Source organism: Pinus tabuliformis, chromosome J, assembly GCF_031772625.1.
Source record: "Pinus tabuliformis cultivar Carrire ecotype Pingquan chromosome J, CPIR1, whole genome shotgun sequence".
Lineage (NCBI taxonomy): Eukaryota > Viridiplantae > Streptophyta > Pinopsida > Pinales > Pinaceae > Pinus > Pinus tabuliformis.
Genome location: NC_142295.1, coordinates 487,576,281 through 487,592,263, shown reverse-complemented (window position 1 = coordinate 487,592,263; position 15,983 = coordinate 487,576,281). Strand labels below are relative to the sequence as shown.

Genomic DNA, 15,983 nt, shown 5'->3' with positions numbered 1-15,983 from the left:
AGGAGTCTGGATGTCATAGTGAGGACACACATGATCCCTTCAATTGGAACCCTCACTCAAGCCATGAGGAAGAACCAAGTCATGCTGGAGGTCGACAGGTACATAGAGCAGTTGATGCGTGAAGCCACCAGTGATGACTTGTAGCTGAGCGTAGAGAACATGCAGAAGTACATTGGTGGTCCAGCCACACTCAAGACAGTGCTGCACATGCTTCAAGATGAGATGGACAGAGGTTTCAGAACCATATACCCGGAAGCTATGGAGGCAAGAGTCTGCTTCGATAAAGACATCACCAAACAGTACGGGGACACAATAGTGCAGTACCAAGCTTGGTATCAGTTCGTCACTGAAGACCACCACGAGGAGGTTATCGAGTTGGTCTTTTCCCAAGACCCCGAGTGATGTTGTTTGTCTTGTTAGGCTGACTCAAGCCTATTTTGTCCCACATGGGTATATGTGGAAATTGTATTATTGTAAATATGTTGTAAGTGAAATTCCAAGTGTCATTAGTGGAATGTGAACAGTCACTATGTAATGTGAAGAGTCATGAGGGTAGTCCAAGAGTCAAAGGGGAATGTCAAGGGTCACCCCACCCTTTGCTATATATAGAACCTCATAACTCATAGTACAGGCTTTTGGGAGCCAAGCTTTTGGCTAGGCATTGCTTAGAGAAGGCTTGGAGAGTATTGTGATGAGCCTTGGCTTCTCCACAACGTAGAGTGAGTACATCTCTTTGGAGGAGCAGGCGGTGTTGACTGTAATGTTCCACTATTGGGGCTAGTGGCTGTCAATGGTGTATGTATGGATGGAACTTTCACTTAATAATATATAACAGAGCCAACACGTTTTCATGCATATGTTGTTATTGTAGTTGGACTATTCTGGTTGCTTTAGCAATGTATGTTATTTAACTTACGCATTTGTGTATGAACTATTTTGTATGCAATTGTATGAATCTTGTTGTAGACATGTTGTTGGTTTAACCTGTCACTTTGGTTTGTGGACTATTCCGCTTTCCAGCTTGTGATGTCATTCCGCTCGTGTGTTCCTTTCAGGCTGCGTACTATTACATGCTTCTAAGGGACACACTTCCTTTTCCCCTTCGTGTGTTAGAACCCCCATGCATCTCACTTGACTCGTTGCAAGGTCACATGCTTCCGACAAAGTTATCACACTTACCTCTGTGCACTACCGCAGTCAAGGCATTGCTTTACTACCCATTGCTGGGACTCCTACTCCAAACGGTCTGAGGTCTAGGTGGGACTTCTTACCGAGGAGATCCCTTGACATTTTTGTGGGTCCAGCACCGTCAACATTTATGGCGCTAGAAGGAGGGCCATATGACAAGCTGAGCCCTCAAAGTTTGTTTTGAATCTCTGCACATCATTCATGACTTACATTACAATCTCAACTCTGGCATGTTTTTCTCATGCACATGACTTCGAAGTGTCGGAGGATGTCATAGATGACTTGTCACGAATCAAGTACGACGGTGAAGGTGAAGCAGCCTTGTTAAGACATGGAGTTGCCTTCTTAGGCTTCTGTGAGAGGAATGAAGTCCCTTCAGATGACATTGCCTGTGGGCTGTTTGCTTACATGTTCGACGGGCATGCTGACCAATGGTGTCGTACATTGCCCGCAACCTCTATTCACTCTTATGATCACATGATCAGAGAGTTAATCCGTGCTTTCTATTGTTATGACCGCAAAGCACTCAATAAAAAATTCTGGAATTACAAAAAGCACCCTATGAATCCATTATGTAATTTTGGGACCACTTCTGTAATCTTGCTTTTCAAATCCCTGAAGATGAAATTGATTGGAAATTTCTCAAGGAAAGATTTCAGTATCTTCTTCACGTATTTGAAAATCCACATGAATTGGAATCATTTGAACCCCTCCCAGCATACCTCGGTGTTAGAGCTTCCAAATCTAAGATGGACAAGGTTGTTGTCACAAGTGACCCTTCATCCTCTTCTCATCAAACAGCTCTAGCTCCACAGGACGAGGTGGGAGAAGTTGCAAACCCATTTGTTGAACTATCACATCCTCCCACCCCACCTGCTTTGGATATCTGCATAGATTGGACTGCAACCCCGATGGTTGTCACGTGGTCTTGTCTTCTCAACCTCCATCCTCTGGTTCCTTTGATCCTTCGGATTGTACTGTGTTGTGTTCACCCGTTCTAGACTCCACCTCTGTTGTTCACAAGGATCAAGTTGTCGACGGAGTTGGTGTTGAGCAGGCAACCTGCGCTGTCATTTTTGATGAGTATGTGTGAGAATTTGAAGAAGAACTCGCGGTGAAGGATGATCTCCTTCTGACCACGCCTCATCTGTTTTTTCCTGACATCTTTTGTGATTCTGCCATTTCTGATTTCTCTTGTGAAAATTTATTCCCAGATGTTTCTACTTTTGATCATTCACAGAACACACAGGATGTCAGTCTTTCATTTGATTGCGGAGAGGACACATCTTTCTTTCCGAATCCACCCAATCCATCATCTTTTCTTTCGGAAATTCAGGGGGTGAAAATTTTTGTTTCTCATCAACCCCTCTGTATGATTTGTTAGATCATGAGGATGCCGATGTACATCTCAAATTTTCTGATCGTGGCTGTCGTGATCCCTTCACTCACTCATTCGATCACGATGTTGATTCACTTGCTATTGATCTTTCCAAGCCACCAGTCTTTGATGATCTACTCGCTGATGAAGTGGAAACCCCTCAAGCTGTTGAGGCACTTCAACCCGAGCTGATGGTTATGTCAGGTTCTCGCAGTCTTGAGGTCAGTTCCACTCCCGATCAGAAATCTGTTGAAACACCTCAGGCTCCTCATCACTCTCCTGTTTGCATTGAAAACCAATCTGATCCACAAATTTCACTTCCTCCACCAGAATCACATGATCCTATCGCTCATGCATTGGAGGAGTCATACATAGCAAGTCATGTTGCTAAGCGAAAGTTTTCTTCTTTTTGCATGTTTGCTCGTTTTTCAAGATCAAAAGAGTGTGCATGTTTTGTCTCTGTGCACAATGCGATGCTTCGCCATGGTACATCCGCAGAGTGTTTGTCTTGCGCTTTTACTTTGTTCTTTTTTTGTAGACGCATTTAAACTTCGAGCATGTTGGTCTTCATTGTTTTATCTTTCTTGCTTGCTGGTCTACTTGAATATCTTTCTTGTCGACCATGCCTTCACCAACATGGGTCAACCAATGCACCGGTGGCTGCATTGGAAGTATCACTTCACGTGAGTAGGCCCATGCACTGTTTAGCTTAGGAGTAGTAGTGTTGATTTCTTGTTTTCTTTGCTTTCTTGTTTGCTTTGCTTACTCAATTTGCTTTCCTTTTACATTTTTCCTTTGCTTGCTTGTTTGTTTGCTTGTTACGCACCTGTAGGATTAGCTTCACATGAAACTGTGTTTGGCTCTTGAGACAAGCAGGTGAAGTACAAGAGGACTTGTACAACTATCAACATTTTGTTATCTGTTATCCCCTCTCTTTATGAAGAGCTTGCGTTCTTCAGTCAATGATACCCTGATGGAAAATACGTTTTGTTCAGAGTGAGTCTTGGTGAAAACACAACTCTTTCACTTTTAACTAGTACCGCCTACTCTAATTGGTTTTTCTATATTCGATTAACCCTTGTCAGCTCAGTCAAGTAGAGTAAGGTGAGGGAAAACCTTAACAAGTATGTTAGAGGTATATATAACATACTTCTATGAAGGGACAACCTCTTCTGCTCTCAATAAGTCGGGATCCCTCTTCTACCCCATGGAATAAAAAAGTGCCTATGCACAGTTCTCTGAAAAAAGAAAAGAAAAAAAGTGTTAGGCAGATAAATCCCTCTTGCTAACGAGCAATCTCCCTAGATCCTAGACGGAAACTAGAAACAAACAGACAATTTAAATGACTCTTTCCCTAAGTTTATCTCATTTGAATTATAGACATAAAAGATAGTAAATGAGCCTCTTACCCGTTCGCGAAATGCTTGATGAAGATCCTTTGTTGTGTCTTGATGTAGCCTCTCAATGCTTGATAAAACCTACAACCATAAACATAAGAAGGATCAAAAGCATATGAGACATAATAGTTCAAGAAAACGTAACCTAATGATCAAGGAGATTAGGAATTGAAATTGCTTTAATGAACATCTAAAGAATTATAGACCATTCATCATTCTGATAAGACAATTCAATGGGGAGAAGCATTAATTTGTATTAATCAAAGATAAAGAAGAGCCTTGCAACCTTTCCCTTGATGTAGTGAGGTTCCTCCCAAATGCATCCAATCTCCTCTTTAGATGATAAGCTTTCCAATCTCAAACTAGCAACATAAGTTTATCTTCTCTGAGTTCTGACCTCCTCAATTCCTCTGCCCTCTAGTCATTTTATAGGCCAAGAGGAAGACGTTTCAGATCCAAAAGAGGAGAGTGAGATCCTCTAATGAGGGATTAGGGTTCCTTGAGGAAAGGGATTAAGATCCATCATTTGAGGGTTATAGCTTGAATAGGCATCACCTGGAAGCTTTCAGTTGGGATATATTCGACCAACTATGTTTCTAGAATGTAGCTTTTTATTTTTACTTTCTTTGATTCACCTGCGCGGTCCACAGTGGTAGACAGAGCGCAGTTCTGCACTGTTCTTAGGGATAAGTTCAGCGAATGCACAAAAAATTCTAGGGAAAAGACGCAAGACCTACTTAACAAAGTATACAAGCTATTTTTCCCAAAGTTCTCATCTTCTTCAAGGTACTTTTAGTTGTTTGACCTTTAAGGGAGTTCAATGAAATATGTTCACGGATGGCAAGAATTCCGTTTAATTGATCAAGTGTCATGGTGACAAAATGATGTGTGACAGATTGGCCCCTAAAGTGCGAAGTTTGTATAATAAGTTTTAAAAGATTGAAGCGATTTATCATGCTAAAGATCGAATCGGAGACAATGGTCAGAAACCTGCAAGAAACATTCAACGATTATAATGCAAATGTATACATATAATCATCGCTGAGGTAGGTATTCCCATACTGAGAGTAAAACTAACTCAATGAATAAGTACGGAAAAACTCCTTGATCATATCGATAGTAGATATAGTATGGATGCAGCCATCTGTTTATGATTTTGTCTACATGATCATGAATATAAAACTCCTCGCAACCTGGATTGATGAAACTAGATCCAGGGTCTTGATCTTCATCTTCTCGATCCACAATACAAATATAGCCATGCGAGTGAATGTCTCGAAGTCGAACATGGTAGAAACCACTTGATTACCGGTCAATGATGTGAACCATTAACAAGTGCGAGAGAAACCACCAATAACGACAATGGCTGTCAAGGTACTTCCAATACAATCTATAAAGTGCGAATAGGTGATTTGAAGTCGAACACTCATAGAATCGTTCGATAGAAGGCCAATGATGAGAACTTGTTGTCGACGATGAGAAACTTGCCATTAAGGCATGCAGACTTCAAGGTACTAAAGGTTTCTAGATCAACTTCCTAGATAATGAGCTAAAGTTGATAGGAAGCGACTTGTCGTAGGAAAGCCTACGACACGAAACATAGTGTCAAGCTTTGAAAAATAGTTTGCAAGGATTGACTTAGGGATGACTGACGCGATTGAAGGCTAAAATTTGCAAAGGAACATGAACTGAGGTTGAACTTCTCTTGAACACATAACGACATGACAATTGACTTGGCAACATTTGACTCAACGATAATACTCAAAACCAATTGAAGACTTTCAATGGGGTTCGATTAATTGTAAGACAAATGGATTTCCTAACCCAGACACCAGCGTGACAGAGTGTCATGTTCAAGAACAACATACTACCTTTATGATAAATGTAAAATGAACACCTTTTCCCAATTTTCCCCCACCATTGCTGGCAAGTACCTCTTTATTTTTTACAAGCTTGAGGAGGATAACATATGCTTGTCCTGTAAGCTCATCCTTCGGATGCGTCAATCGAAGTATTTTTAGCGAACCCTTAGAAGGAATGGTTCGGTCTCGTTATGCTTAACAAGTCCTATACTCTTTAATTTTTACGAGTCCAGTAAAGGGAAAATTTGATGTCGTTTTCTTTTAAGAGTTTGACAAAGACACAAAAATGAAACTCATTCAGTTCTTTCACTGTAAAGTTTTAACGAGCCCCAAAAAATTAAAGCTCAGTGTTTTTTAGTTTTAGGGAGTCAGAAGAAAAACATAAGTAAACCTCGTCATGTTCTTTTTTATAAATTTAGTCCCTCAAGCCTGAAAAAGGATAAAATAATGCAGGAGAGCACTCTATTGATCATAATTAGTCAACGTATACCTTTTTCATAAATAGTCCAGTTCAGTCTGTAAAAGGGGTAAACTTATACTTAGTGGATTGTTGTTCATTTACTTTACTGAGGCTCTGGATGGCTAGCCCCATGCTGCCTCTATGTAGTCTCTACGTGGGCTCACGCTGCTTCTACATCACAGCTTCTAGGAGCTGCATCACCCTTCCAGCTGATAGATTTGCTGGTTGGAACTCGATTCTTTGGCCCTCCGGTCTCACACCCTGACTTTCAGCTCTAGATCTCGACTACTCCCAGCAAAATCACAGACTCCCTCTGAAGCACTGCACTGCCTCTGCGTGGCACTGTGTTGCCTCTCTGGACCTCTCGTTGCCTTCTCTGCTTTGCATTGTCCGAACTGGAAAAATCCCCTCCAGTCTACTATCCCTGCTCCTCACTGCAAGAAGATCACTCAATCTCTCTCCGACAACTTAGCTCTGCTACTCTTGAGAAATTCGATCTCTTGATCTCACTATCTTGGTGTGTTCTCGAAGTGCCCATCAAGCTCCTTCTTATAATCTCTCATTGGAGCACCAATGACCAAGATTAAAACATAATCGATGGCTAAGATTAACTCGGAGTTGATTGTCGTCTTCTTCTAGAAGATTCGCACCAGATTTAATTAATACCCTTTAATCAATCACATTTTCTAAGTTTAGGCTTAGGGACACATTAAAAATGATTAATTATTTTAATTAAACCATATCTACATGGAATTTTCCCAAGCAATTTTTGGGTCTTGGAGAATGCATTTGTCTTAGCTTCTTTGCAAAATCTCGAGGCTAGAGCACATTCGATGCAACAGAAATCAACAAGCCTCATTTGAAAGGCATGAATTCGGTCAAGCAAGTCGACCAAGAAGTGCGAGATAACCTCCAGAAGAAGTCTCCATATCAACGAAGAAAGAAGGAAGAAGAACAAAGATATTCTAGTTTCGGTTTTGGGTTAGTTTGTCCTCCCACGTGCGAAGAAAGTAGAGCTGAAGGTATCTAGAAGAAGTCGAAGTAATTGCTGTCTATTGTATGGGTATAAAGCCTCTCTAGAAGGAGCCGAAGAAGAATATATTAGGGTTTCGATGGTAGGGCTACTAGCCAAGATCAAGACGAAGAAGCCGAAAGCTAGAAGATCAAGGAAGTCGAGAAGGGAACGAAGCCGAAAGCTAGAAGAAGAGCAGTTCGAGACTCTAGAAGGAAGTCGAGAAAGGGAAGAGGTAAAGCATTAAGGAGGCTAGTGACAAGGGTCTTGGGAGGACACTAAAGTCAAGGGTCTTTGTCATGGTCTTGGTATTCGTCAATTGAAGATCTATAAGAAGAATTTCTGATTGGGTTTTCCTCTCAAAGAGTGAGAGGTTTTGGCCCTGGCTGACAAGCCTACACATTGTGTCTCTTGTCTTCTATTGTTTATTCGATAATTGTTTTGATGAAAAGAACACATGATCCGGATTTAAACAGGAACGCAACAAATTACAGATATAACCATAAATATAGAGATGCAGCAGAAATAATACTTCATTTCATTAATGTAAAATAGTGAAATATGCTTACAAATAGAGATGGAAATAAACCAGCTAGGGCGATGGTAGCTCATCTCTGAGAAGAGATCTGGCGTCTACATGCCTCTGAACTGTATTACAATAAGGCACGAAGGCCTATTTATTGTTGAGAAACAATGGAAAACCCTAAACATCCAAAAACCTAACCCTAGGAGATGAAGCGCCAAACTATGGGCCCCGTTTGGGTCCAAGTGGGATAGGTAGGTGGCCACCAACATCCACCTGGATTATTCCTCTCCCCTTAGGAAGCAATGGTCCCCATTGCGTTGAGTTCCTCCATGACATGAGGAAACTTCTGTTGAACTTGGTCCCTGGTGAACTGTTCAGCAACCTCTGATGTGTTCAGTAATGGTGGGAAGCTTGGTTGAGGGCGGTCCACATTGAACACTTGGTGCAAGTGAAGGAATGGGGAATGCTGTGCTCCAAAGCATTGTTTCCCACAGCCTTGGTACTGGTGTAAGGACCATATCGGAGTGGTCTGAGCTTCTGATGGGCTCTTGTAAGGCGTTCTTTCTGTAGATGCAACCAGACTTTGTCGCCCACTTGAAACTTGTGTGGTACCTGATGCTGATCATGTTGCTGCTTGTACTTGGCATTTTCTAGAATGGAGTGGCGATAGATCGACCCATTGGGTAGAGGTGCTCCGAAAGTCAGATCGGACGAATGCTTGACCTGACAGTGCAACGGTACCCCTGTGGGTGAGGAGAAGATGTTCCTGTATTCTTTCATGATCGTATCCATCTGTTGCTGCTGCTGCGTGGAGGAACCCTTCGCTGGGGTCATGGATGTGGCTACGATCTTCCCCTTACTTTGAGGGCGAACCAGACAAAAAATAATTTTCCTAGTCTGGGAGATGATCTTACTGCCTTTCTTAGCAGAGATCAAAGAAGTGGCAGTAGGTGGGGCTACCTCCGGTATCTTGTATAATGTATTACACAAAGAAATAATAACAGTGCAAGGCCTTGACTCATACACAACATGTCGCCTCCACAAGTATGGTTGGCCTAATAAGACATCACAAACATCGAGCGGTGCAACATCACATAATAATACCTCATTTGTGAAGGGCTTAATGCTGTAGGGAAGGCGACACTAATGGCGGACTCAGAGATCTTGTCCTTGTGAAACCACCCGATGCTCTACGGTTGCAGGTGTGGTATGGTTGGTAGTCCCACCCGCTTCACAACCTCTGTTGAAATGAGGTTCTTTTGGCTGTCACTGTTGACAATAAATTGCAGTGGCGAACACTTCACCCACATTTGTTGTGGAAAAGATGCAAGATGCTCCCTCTCCTCTGGATCTTCGGGCCAATGTTGCACGAAGCGGGAGCGAAGCGGAAGCGCGGAAGCGTGGAAGCGTCATTTTCCAAAAATCTAGGAAGCGAAGCGTCCCGCGAAGCGTCTGCTATATATATATATATTTTTATATTTTTTGCATTTATACTCAAAACAAACATTCCAAATACCAAATTAATTGTAGAAGACATGAAAACATGCATATTTTTGCATAAATCAAGATAGATATAACATCCATTGTACATTAATGATCTAGAATCTAGATTCTCCTCCTCTTGTCTAGCCTTTGCCTCTACCTCGATTGTCTAGGGATATTAGTCAACATTGCCCAATTTTGATCAAACTACCTAATTCAAGACTTAAAATATGGTAAAAAAGCTTAACATGTTTGATCGATGATTTTGACTTGATTGAAAGGTAATTTTTTGCTAAGGGTGTGCCGCGTGACAAAGGAGTTCAACAATTAACACCACCAACACCAGGGTACATATAGGCTTGGTGCTCTTGATTAAATGCTAATCGCATACCTTCATACTTGATATAATCTAATGAAATGCCACAATCCCATTGATCCTGAATACCTGAAAACTGTTAAGTCTGCTGAATTTTGAATAGGATATGAAATTCTATTTTCTCCATATGAAGTCCAATGAGGCTGGAACCACTCTCAAACATTCTGAGTCATTTCATGGTAATGTTAAAAATTTAAGTAAAAGGATGAAAATGAAAAATAAAGGAGAATGTCACTTTTACTTTAAGAATTTAACATTACCATGAGGGAGCATCTGCTATATTTATATTTTTTTTTGCTTTCATTTGTCACCCTAACCCAAGGTGGACCCACCCCCAACAAGCAAACTCACCTAAAATTTAAAAAAAAATGAAAAAAAAAAACGATTTTCTAAATGCTTTTCCGGAAGCTTTTCTGGAAGCTTTTCTGGAAGCGTCCTGGAAGCGTCCTGGAAGCGTCCTGGAAGCGTCTGGGAAGTGCCGTACGAAGCGCGCTTCGGAAGCGCCAACGCTTCCAAATTTCCAGGAAGCGTCTAAAAATTTCGGAAGCGCGCTTCCGGCCAAGCTTCCTAGGCGCTTCCGTACGGGACGCGCTTCGGGGCTTGGAACCGGGGGGGGCGCTTCGTGCAACACTGATCTTCTGGACCTTGGCGGTGGCAACAGTGGCGCTGGGTTCCGCATCAATGATTTGCTTCCCTTTTGTCATTCCCCTTGTTGGGTTCTGACTCAGGGTCAGAACATGCATATGATTCTGAAGCCTTCAACTCGGCCACCAGCAACTGCTTGGTCCGACACTCACTTGTGTTATGAGTGGGGCTCTTATGGAACTCACACCACTTTCTTGTGTCCTTCTTTGACTTCGTGGTGTTGTTCTTTTCTTGCGGCTTCGACGGGTTGTCTTGGGTCACCCTGCCTTGGCTTTGTCCTTTGTTCTTCGGATTCGTAGATCCAAAGTCTTGCTTCTTTTGTTTAAACTTCTGTTCGATCTTGACAACATTGGTATGCTGTGCCGAGCAAGGAGATGTTCAGGAACTCCATCTCATCCTAGATGTACCTGTGTAGGCAGCTGTGGTATTTGAGTACCAAATGCAGCTCAGAATCCTTGATACCCAACTTTGTGCGAAGGGTATGAAAAATATTTGTGAACTCCGACACATCTTGGTCCCTTCCCTGCCGCAGCGTGGTCCACTTTATGTATTTGTCCTCATAGCTTTTGACAGGGTAATACTGCTCCTTGATGGCATCTCAGAATGAATTCCAAGTGGGTGCGGCTGAAAATAGTGAGCCCGTACTTTCATCCTTTTGCTCGCAATAGGTTTTCCACCAGTGCTTGATGTGGGGGGCTGCTTTGAGAAGTGCAAAAGTGATCTTTTCCCGGCTGGAAAAATCATGAACAAAAAAATAACCATCTAGTAGATTTAACCATTTATCTACGACATTTGCGTCTATCTGACCCTCGAATATGGGGATTTCAAAGTTAACTTGTACCTTAAGGGTGCGACGTTTCTAGTGTAGCTGTTGGAAGTAGATGTGTCGCCCCTGGGTAGCCGCTGAAGGATCTGGGCAAAGTTTTCCATCAATGCGTTCCTTTGTCACTCGAGGGCTTCTTCGAGCAAGATTTTGATAGGATCTCCTGCCCCCTCATCTTTCTTTTCATCTGCCATGGGAGGCCGTTGAGATTTGTGAGGCTAGTCTTGCAAGGGTTCGACCAGTTCAAGCCCTAACTCCTTATATCCTGACCTTGTTGGGGATATGCAAAGAAAAACAGAGAAAGAGTAGACCGCTCTGATACCACTGATCCGGATTTAAACAGGAACGCAACAAATTACAGATATAACCTTAAATACAGAGATGCAGCAGAAATAATACTTCATTTCATTAATGTAAAATACTAAAATATGCTTACAAACAAAAATGGAAGTAAACTAGCTAGGGCGATGGTAGCTTATCTTTGAGAAGAGATCTGGCGGCTACATGCCTCTGAATTGTGTTACAACGAGGTGCAAAGGCCTATTTATTGTTGAGAAACAATGAAAAACCCTAAACATCCAAAAACCTAACACTAGGAGATGAAGCACCAAACTATGGGCCCATTTTGGGTAAATTGGTACATCAACTTCTCGGGGTTGTAACCTTGGCATACGATCTCCGTTTGACACGCACAATACCTCATTAGAAAGATTTATCTGAGGGCTAGAACTTTTGGGTGAGCAACATTGGTCTATGCCCCATGTTGCTCTTAGTTTTCCCAAAAAAAGTCGTTTAGGGCCTCAAAACAACTCCGGAAGTTGAGGACCCGAAAAACTGCCAAAAATAGTAAATTGTGCTACAAATAAGGAAACTGAAAAACTAAAAGAGACAGTTGTGGGGGTCCAAGTGGGATAAGTGGGTGGCCACCAACATCCACCTGGATCAACACATTAATAATATGACGGAGAGAAGATCATAACTCAAGAAGTAATAGTATATCACAAGCAATTATCAAGAATATAAATCTCCTAATCATTGATGCCCTAGATTTCTCAACATTCATGCCATATTCATCTAGAAGGAAGGACATCCTAGCCTTCCAGATGACATAGTTGGAAGCTCCATCCAACCTATCCTAATCTCTAAGCCTTGCTGTGGCCATCTTTGAATCTGTTAAAAGCTCCCTCTTTCCCTCTACTTGGCTGCTGCTCTGCTACTCGCACTTCCTTCTGGACTACGCAGATCTGCTAGCTGCTACTATCAATCTGCCAGGAAAAATTGAACTTCTAAGACTCGAAGTTCCCTAAGAGAAATTTTTCCTCTGTTGTGTGTGCTTTTCTCTTCCACCCGACATTGGTTTTGATGCTGCGAAATCCTCTGTGTCCAATCAAGGAATCTGCTCAACAAAAATCTGAGCTGTTGTTGCTCCCTCTGACTGTTGGAATTACTAACTTGGGCAACTCGACTTTTCTACAACCCTGCAACTGAAAATCGAATTCTTGCCTCAGCAATTCGACCTGGAGCACTGCGCTGCCTATAAGAATTTCGGTCTACTGCTCTTGTTGAGCAGTGAAATTCTTTCCTCCGCTTTTGAGCTTTCCCACTGCTGATCACTCACTCTTTGATACCATTGGAAAATTTCATCTATCACAACAACTGGAAATTATTTTTCTAATTGTTAATTTATTTGTTGTCTTCTATGACAAATACCAAATAACTCACGCTATGATTTTCACAAATAAACTGCAGAAGGAAATAGCACAAGAAACTGAGAAAATTCTAGCACACACTAAAAATGACACAATTCTTTTTGGACAATTGTCCCTGGTAAAACCCAACTTGGGAAAACCGGTGCAACAACTGAGGGTATTATTATGTAGCTATGAATTCTGAGTACAATCTATGGATGCCCAACTGACAATCCAAACAACAAGAAAATCTGGCCAAAATTATTTAAGGGAATTACCCTTCTTCCACAAGCAACCGTAGCACAACTTTCCTTCAGAAAACTCGTCCTCTTGGACCCTCTGTGCCAACCTCTGCGCGATGATTGCATAGGCCCTATGACAGCTAGCCTTTGAACTACCTTTGATAAACTCATTCTGCATGTCTCTGCTGAGGAAATCACTTCTTCGACACTCTGGAACCTTTGCCCAACCTCTGGAATTGAAAACGATTTTTCCTCTAGCTAAATTGAGTTGCTCTTCTGAAGCAACTGCGCAGTCCTCTGCGCTGCCTCACAAGGAATAACTCAGACTCCTTGCTACTCCCTCTCCGGATCTAGAAAATTTTCTCCGGATGACTCTCTCTGCCTCTCATTGTCTCTGCTTCGATTTATGGCTCTCTAGCAACTACTGCTACTCTCTGGAAATTGATCTACCAAGGAAATTGAACCACACAAGTGTATTTTCCATCACCACATCGATCCCCTCTTATATCTTCCTTTTTGGGACTCCAACGACTAAGATTAAATCTTAATCAATGGCTCATATCATTTTTGGATCGATTCGTGTGAGTTTCTAGAGAATTCTCACCTTGACTTAATTAATTATGATTAATTAACAGATTTTCCTAAGTTTAGACTTACGAAACATTAAAAAATAGGTTAATAATCTAATTAAGTGATGAAAAAAACATTATGAAGAACTTGTAGCATATTGAGAGCGATGGAGGCGATAACCAGGAGTGAGAGACTAGTCTGCGTTACAGGAGCCTCGGGATTCATCGCCTCATGGTTGGTGAAGTCGCTGCTGGATCACGGTTATGTAGTTCGTTCTACTGCTCGTGATTTATCTTCAAACACAATCAAGCGGCCAAAGCATGGCCTGGTGTGGCCATCGACGAGTATGTGGTGGATCTCAGTGTTTTGTCTCGAGCCAACTTTTTCAATGAACCTCTGCTCAGCGGATCCAACTGTTTCCTTCAACCATCTCTACATGCGTTCATGGAAATGGGAAAACCTGCATGGAAGGAGGCATGCAGAACAATTCAGAAATTTCTGTCAGGGTTGTAGGAGAAAATCACCCAGATCCACGTATGGGAGGAGAGGGGACGTAGACAACATGTCTTCCCCTTCTGGGGTTTTCTACGACTCTGTAATGGCATTTCCATGTATAAGCAATGGACATGTGCTGCATGGAAAGCAAAAATACACATTCAATGTTGATGGGCACAACCCAATGGAACGAGCAAATGACGAGAAGAGCAAAGTTTTATGCAACCTGGGGTTATGGCCCCAACAATAAAGTGCAGAGGGCAGAGAGTCGATCTCAAATCTAGAGAACTTATATCAGGTTTTTATCAAAACTATTTCTGGGAAATCGATAATGATATGGGTACAGGGTACGGATCTTGTAATAGATCTGAAGCAAAAGGTTCAAAATGCCACAGGTATTTCTGCCTCATCACAAAGTTTGATTTATTTTGGGAAAGTGTTGTACGAAGAGATTCATTTGAAAGAGTATGGGATTCAAAGAAACTCTACCATTATCTAGAATTTAAGATTACAAGGTGGTGCCCCAGGAGCAAGCACACCAGCTAGATCATCATTGATAGACAAGGGCCATGCTTATTTCAAGGATGCATTAAGAGGGAAGCTACCACATTGGACAAACAAACCCCAAATATGACAATCCCAGGTCCGTACATTGTAGAAAAGATGGAAAAAGCTCCAGATTTGTCCATCGAATTACCAGAAGTAAGTGGTCCCTTCAACACTTTACAAGCAAATGCCATCATTTGTCGATTTTATGGTTTCTGGCCAAAATCAAAAGAGCTAAGTGAGTGGATCTACCTCAACTGGACCAGAGATTGCGATATTCATCTATGCGTAAAAGATTTTTTTGTGGTTCAGTGTGATACCCAAAAAGATTACAATTTTGTCATAAATGACGGACCATGGTTTTGGGGAAGGGCGGGTCTCTCCGTAACCCCATGGTTTCCCAGTTTTGATGCAAACTCAATGGTGGTTACAAAAATGTTGGTATGGGTAAGGCTGCATAATCTCCTGCTTCCTTTTTGGCACCACCAGGTCTTAGAAGGCATTGGAAACTCTTTGGGAAGGTTCCTAAAGACAGACTGAGAAAGAATGGACAAAGGGATCTTCACATTTGCTCGTATTTGTGTGGAGATGGATCTAAGTAAAGGTCTCCCGGATTGAACTAACATGAAACACACAGATTTTAAGTGGATACAATGGTTAAATTTTGAAAATATTGCTTTTCGATGCAGGGTTTGCCATCAAATAGGGCATTTGCAAAACACATGCAAACAAGCAAAGAAGAGAACAAAGAAGAGAACGCAAAAGCAAAAAGGATGGCAATTTCCAAAACCTGCATCATCAGATGATGAGGATGAAGAAATGGATGAAACCTGGCAACATTAGGAGACAGAAAAGCAACAAGGATCTCAAGAAGTGGGAGAAGAAAAGGAGGAAGAATAGAACAAAAAATCAGGGAATCCAATCAACTCAGTGGCTGTTCTGATCCTTGAAACACAAGTAGACGAGAATAACAACAATCAAGGCATAGGTGGAACCAAGCGATCTCATGTATCTGAAAGCTCTGATTCAGACAAAGATGCCCCAAACCTTACAAGAAATAATGAGCTGGCAATTGTTACTTCCACTCCATCACTTGGGGTCTGGCAAAAAGCCCAAAAGAAAAAAGTCAAAAAAGAAAAGTCCAGTTTATCTGGCAACTTGTAATTTTATTTCTATTTATATTTTTTGGTAGCTTTGCTACTATGTGTGTGCCTTACACATTGGTCCTACGTGGACAACTCCTGAATGCATTGTGCATCTACTCAAGTAACTTTTTTCATTTTATTAATAGAA

General features: G+C 41.8%; 1 protein-coding gene across 1 annotated transcript in view; it reads left to right on the top strand.

Moving 5' to 3' along the window:
* Positions 1-15,533, top strand: part of LOC149227921 (uncharacterized) — a 232,287-nt gene extending 216,754 nt beyond the window's left edge. Inside the window, exon 11 of the mRNA XM_089380622.1 lies at positions 15,380-15,533. Within this exon, the coding sequence (XP_089236748.1) occupies positions 15,380-15,533 (154 nt within the window). The remainder of the gene's footprint in view (positions 1-15,379) is intronic.
* Positions 15,534-15,983: the final 450 nt, after the last annotated feature.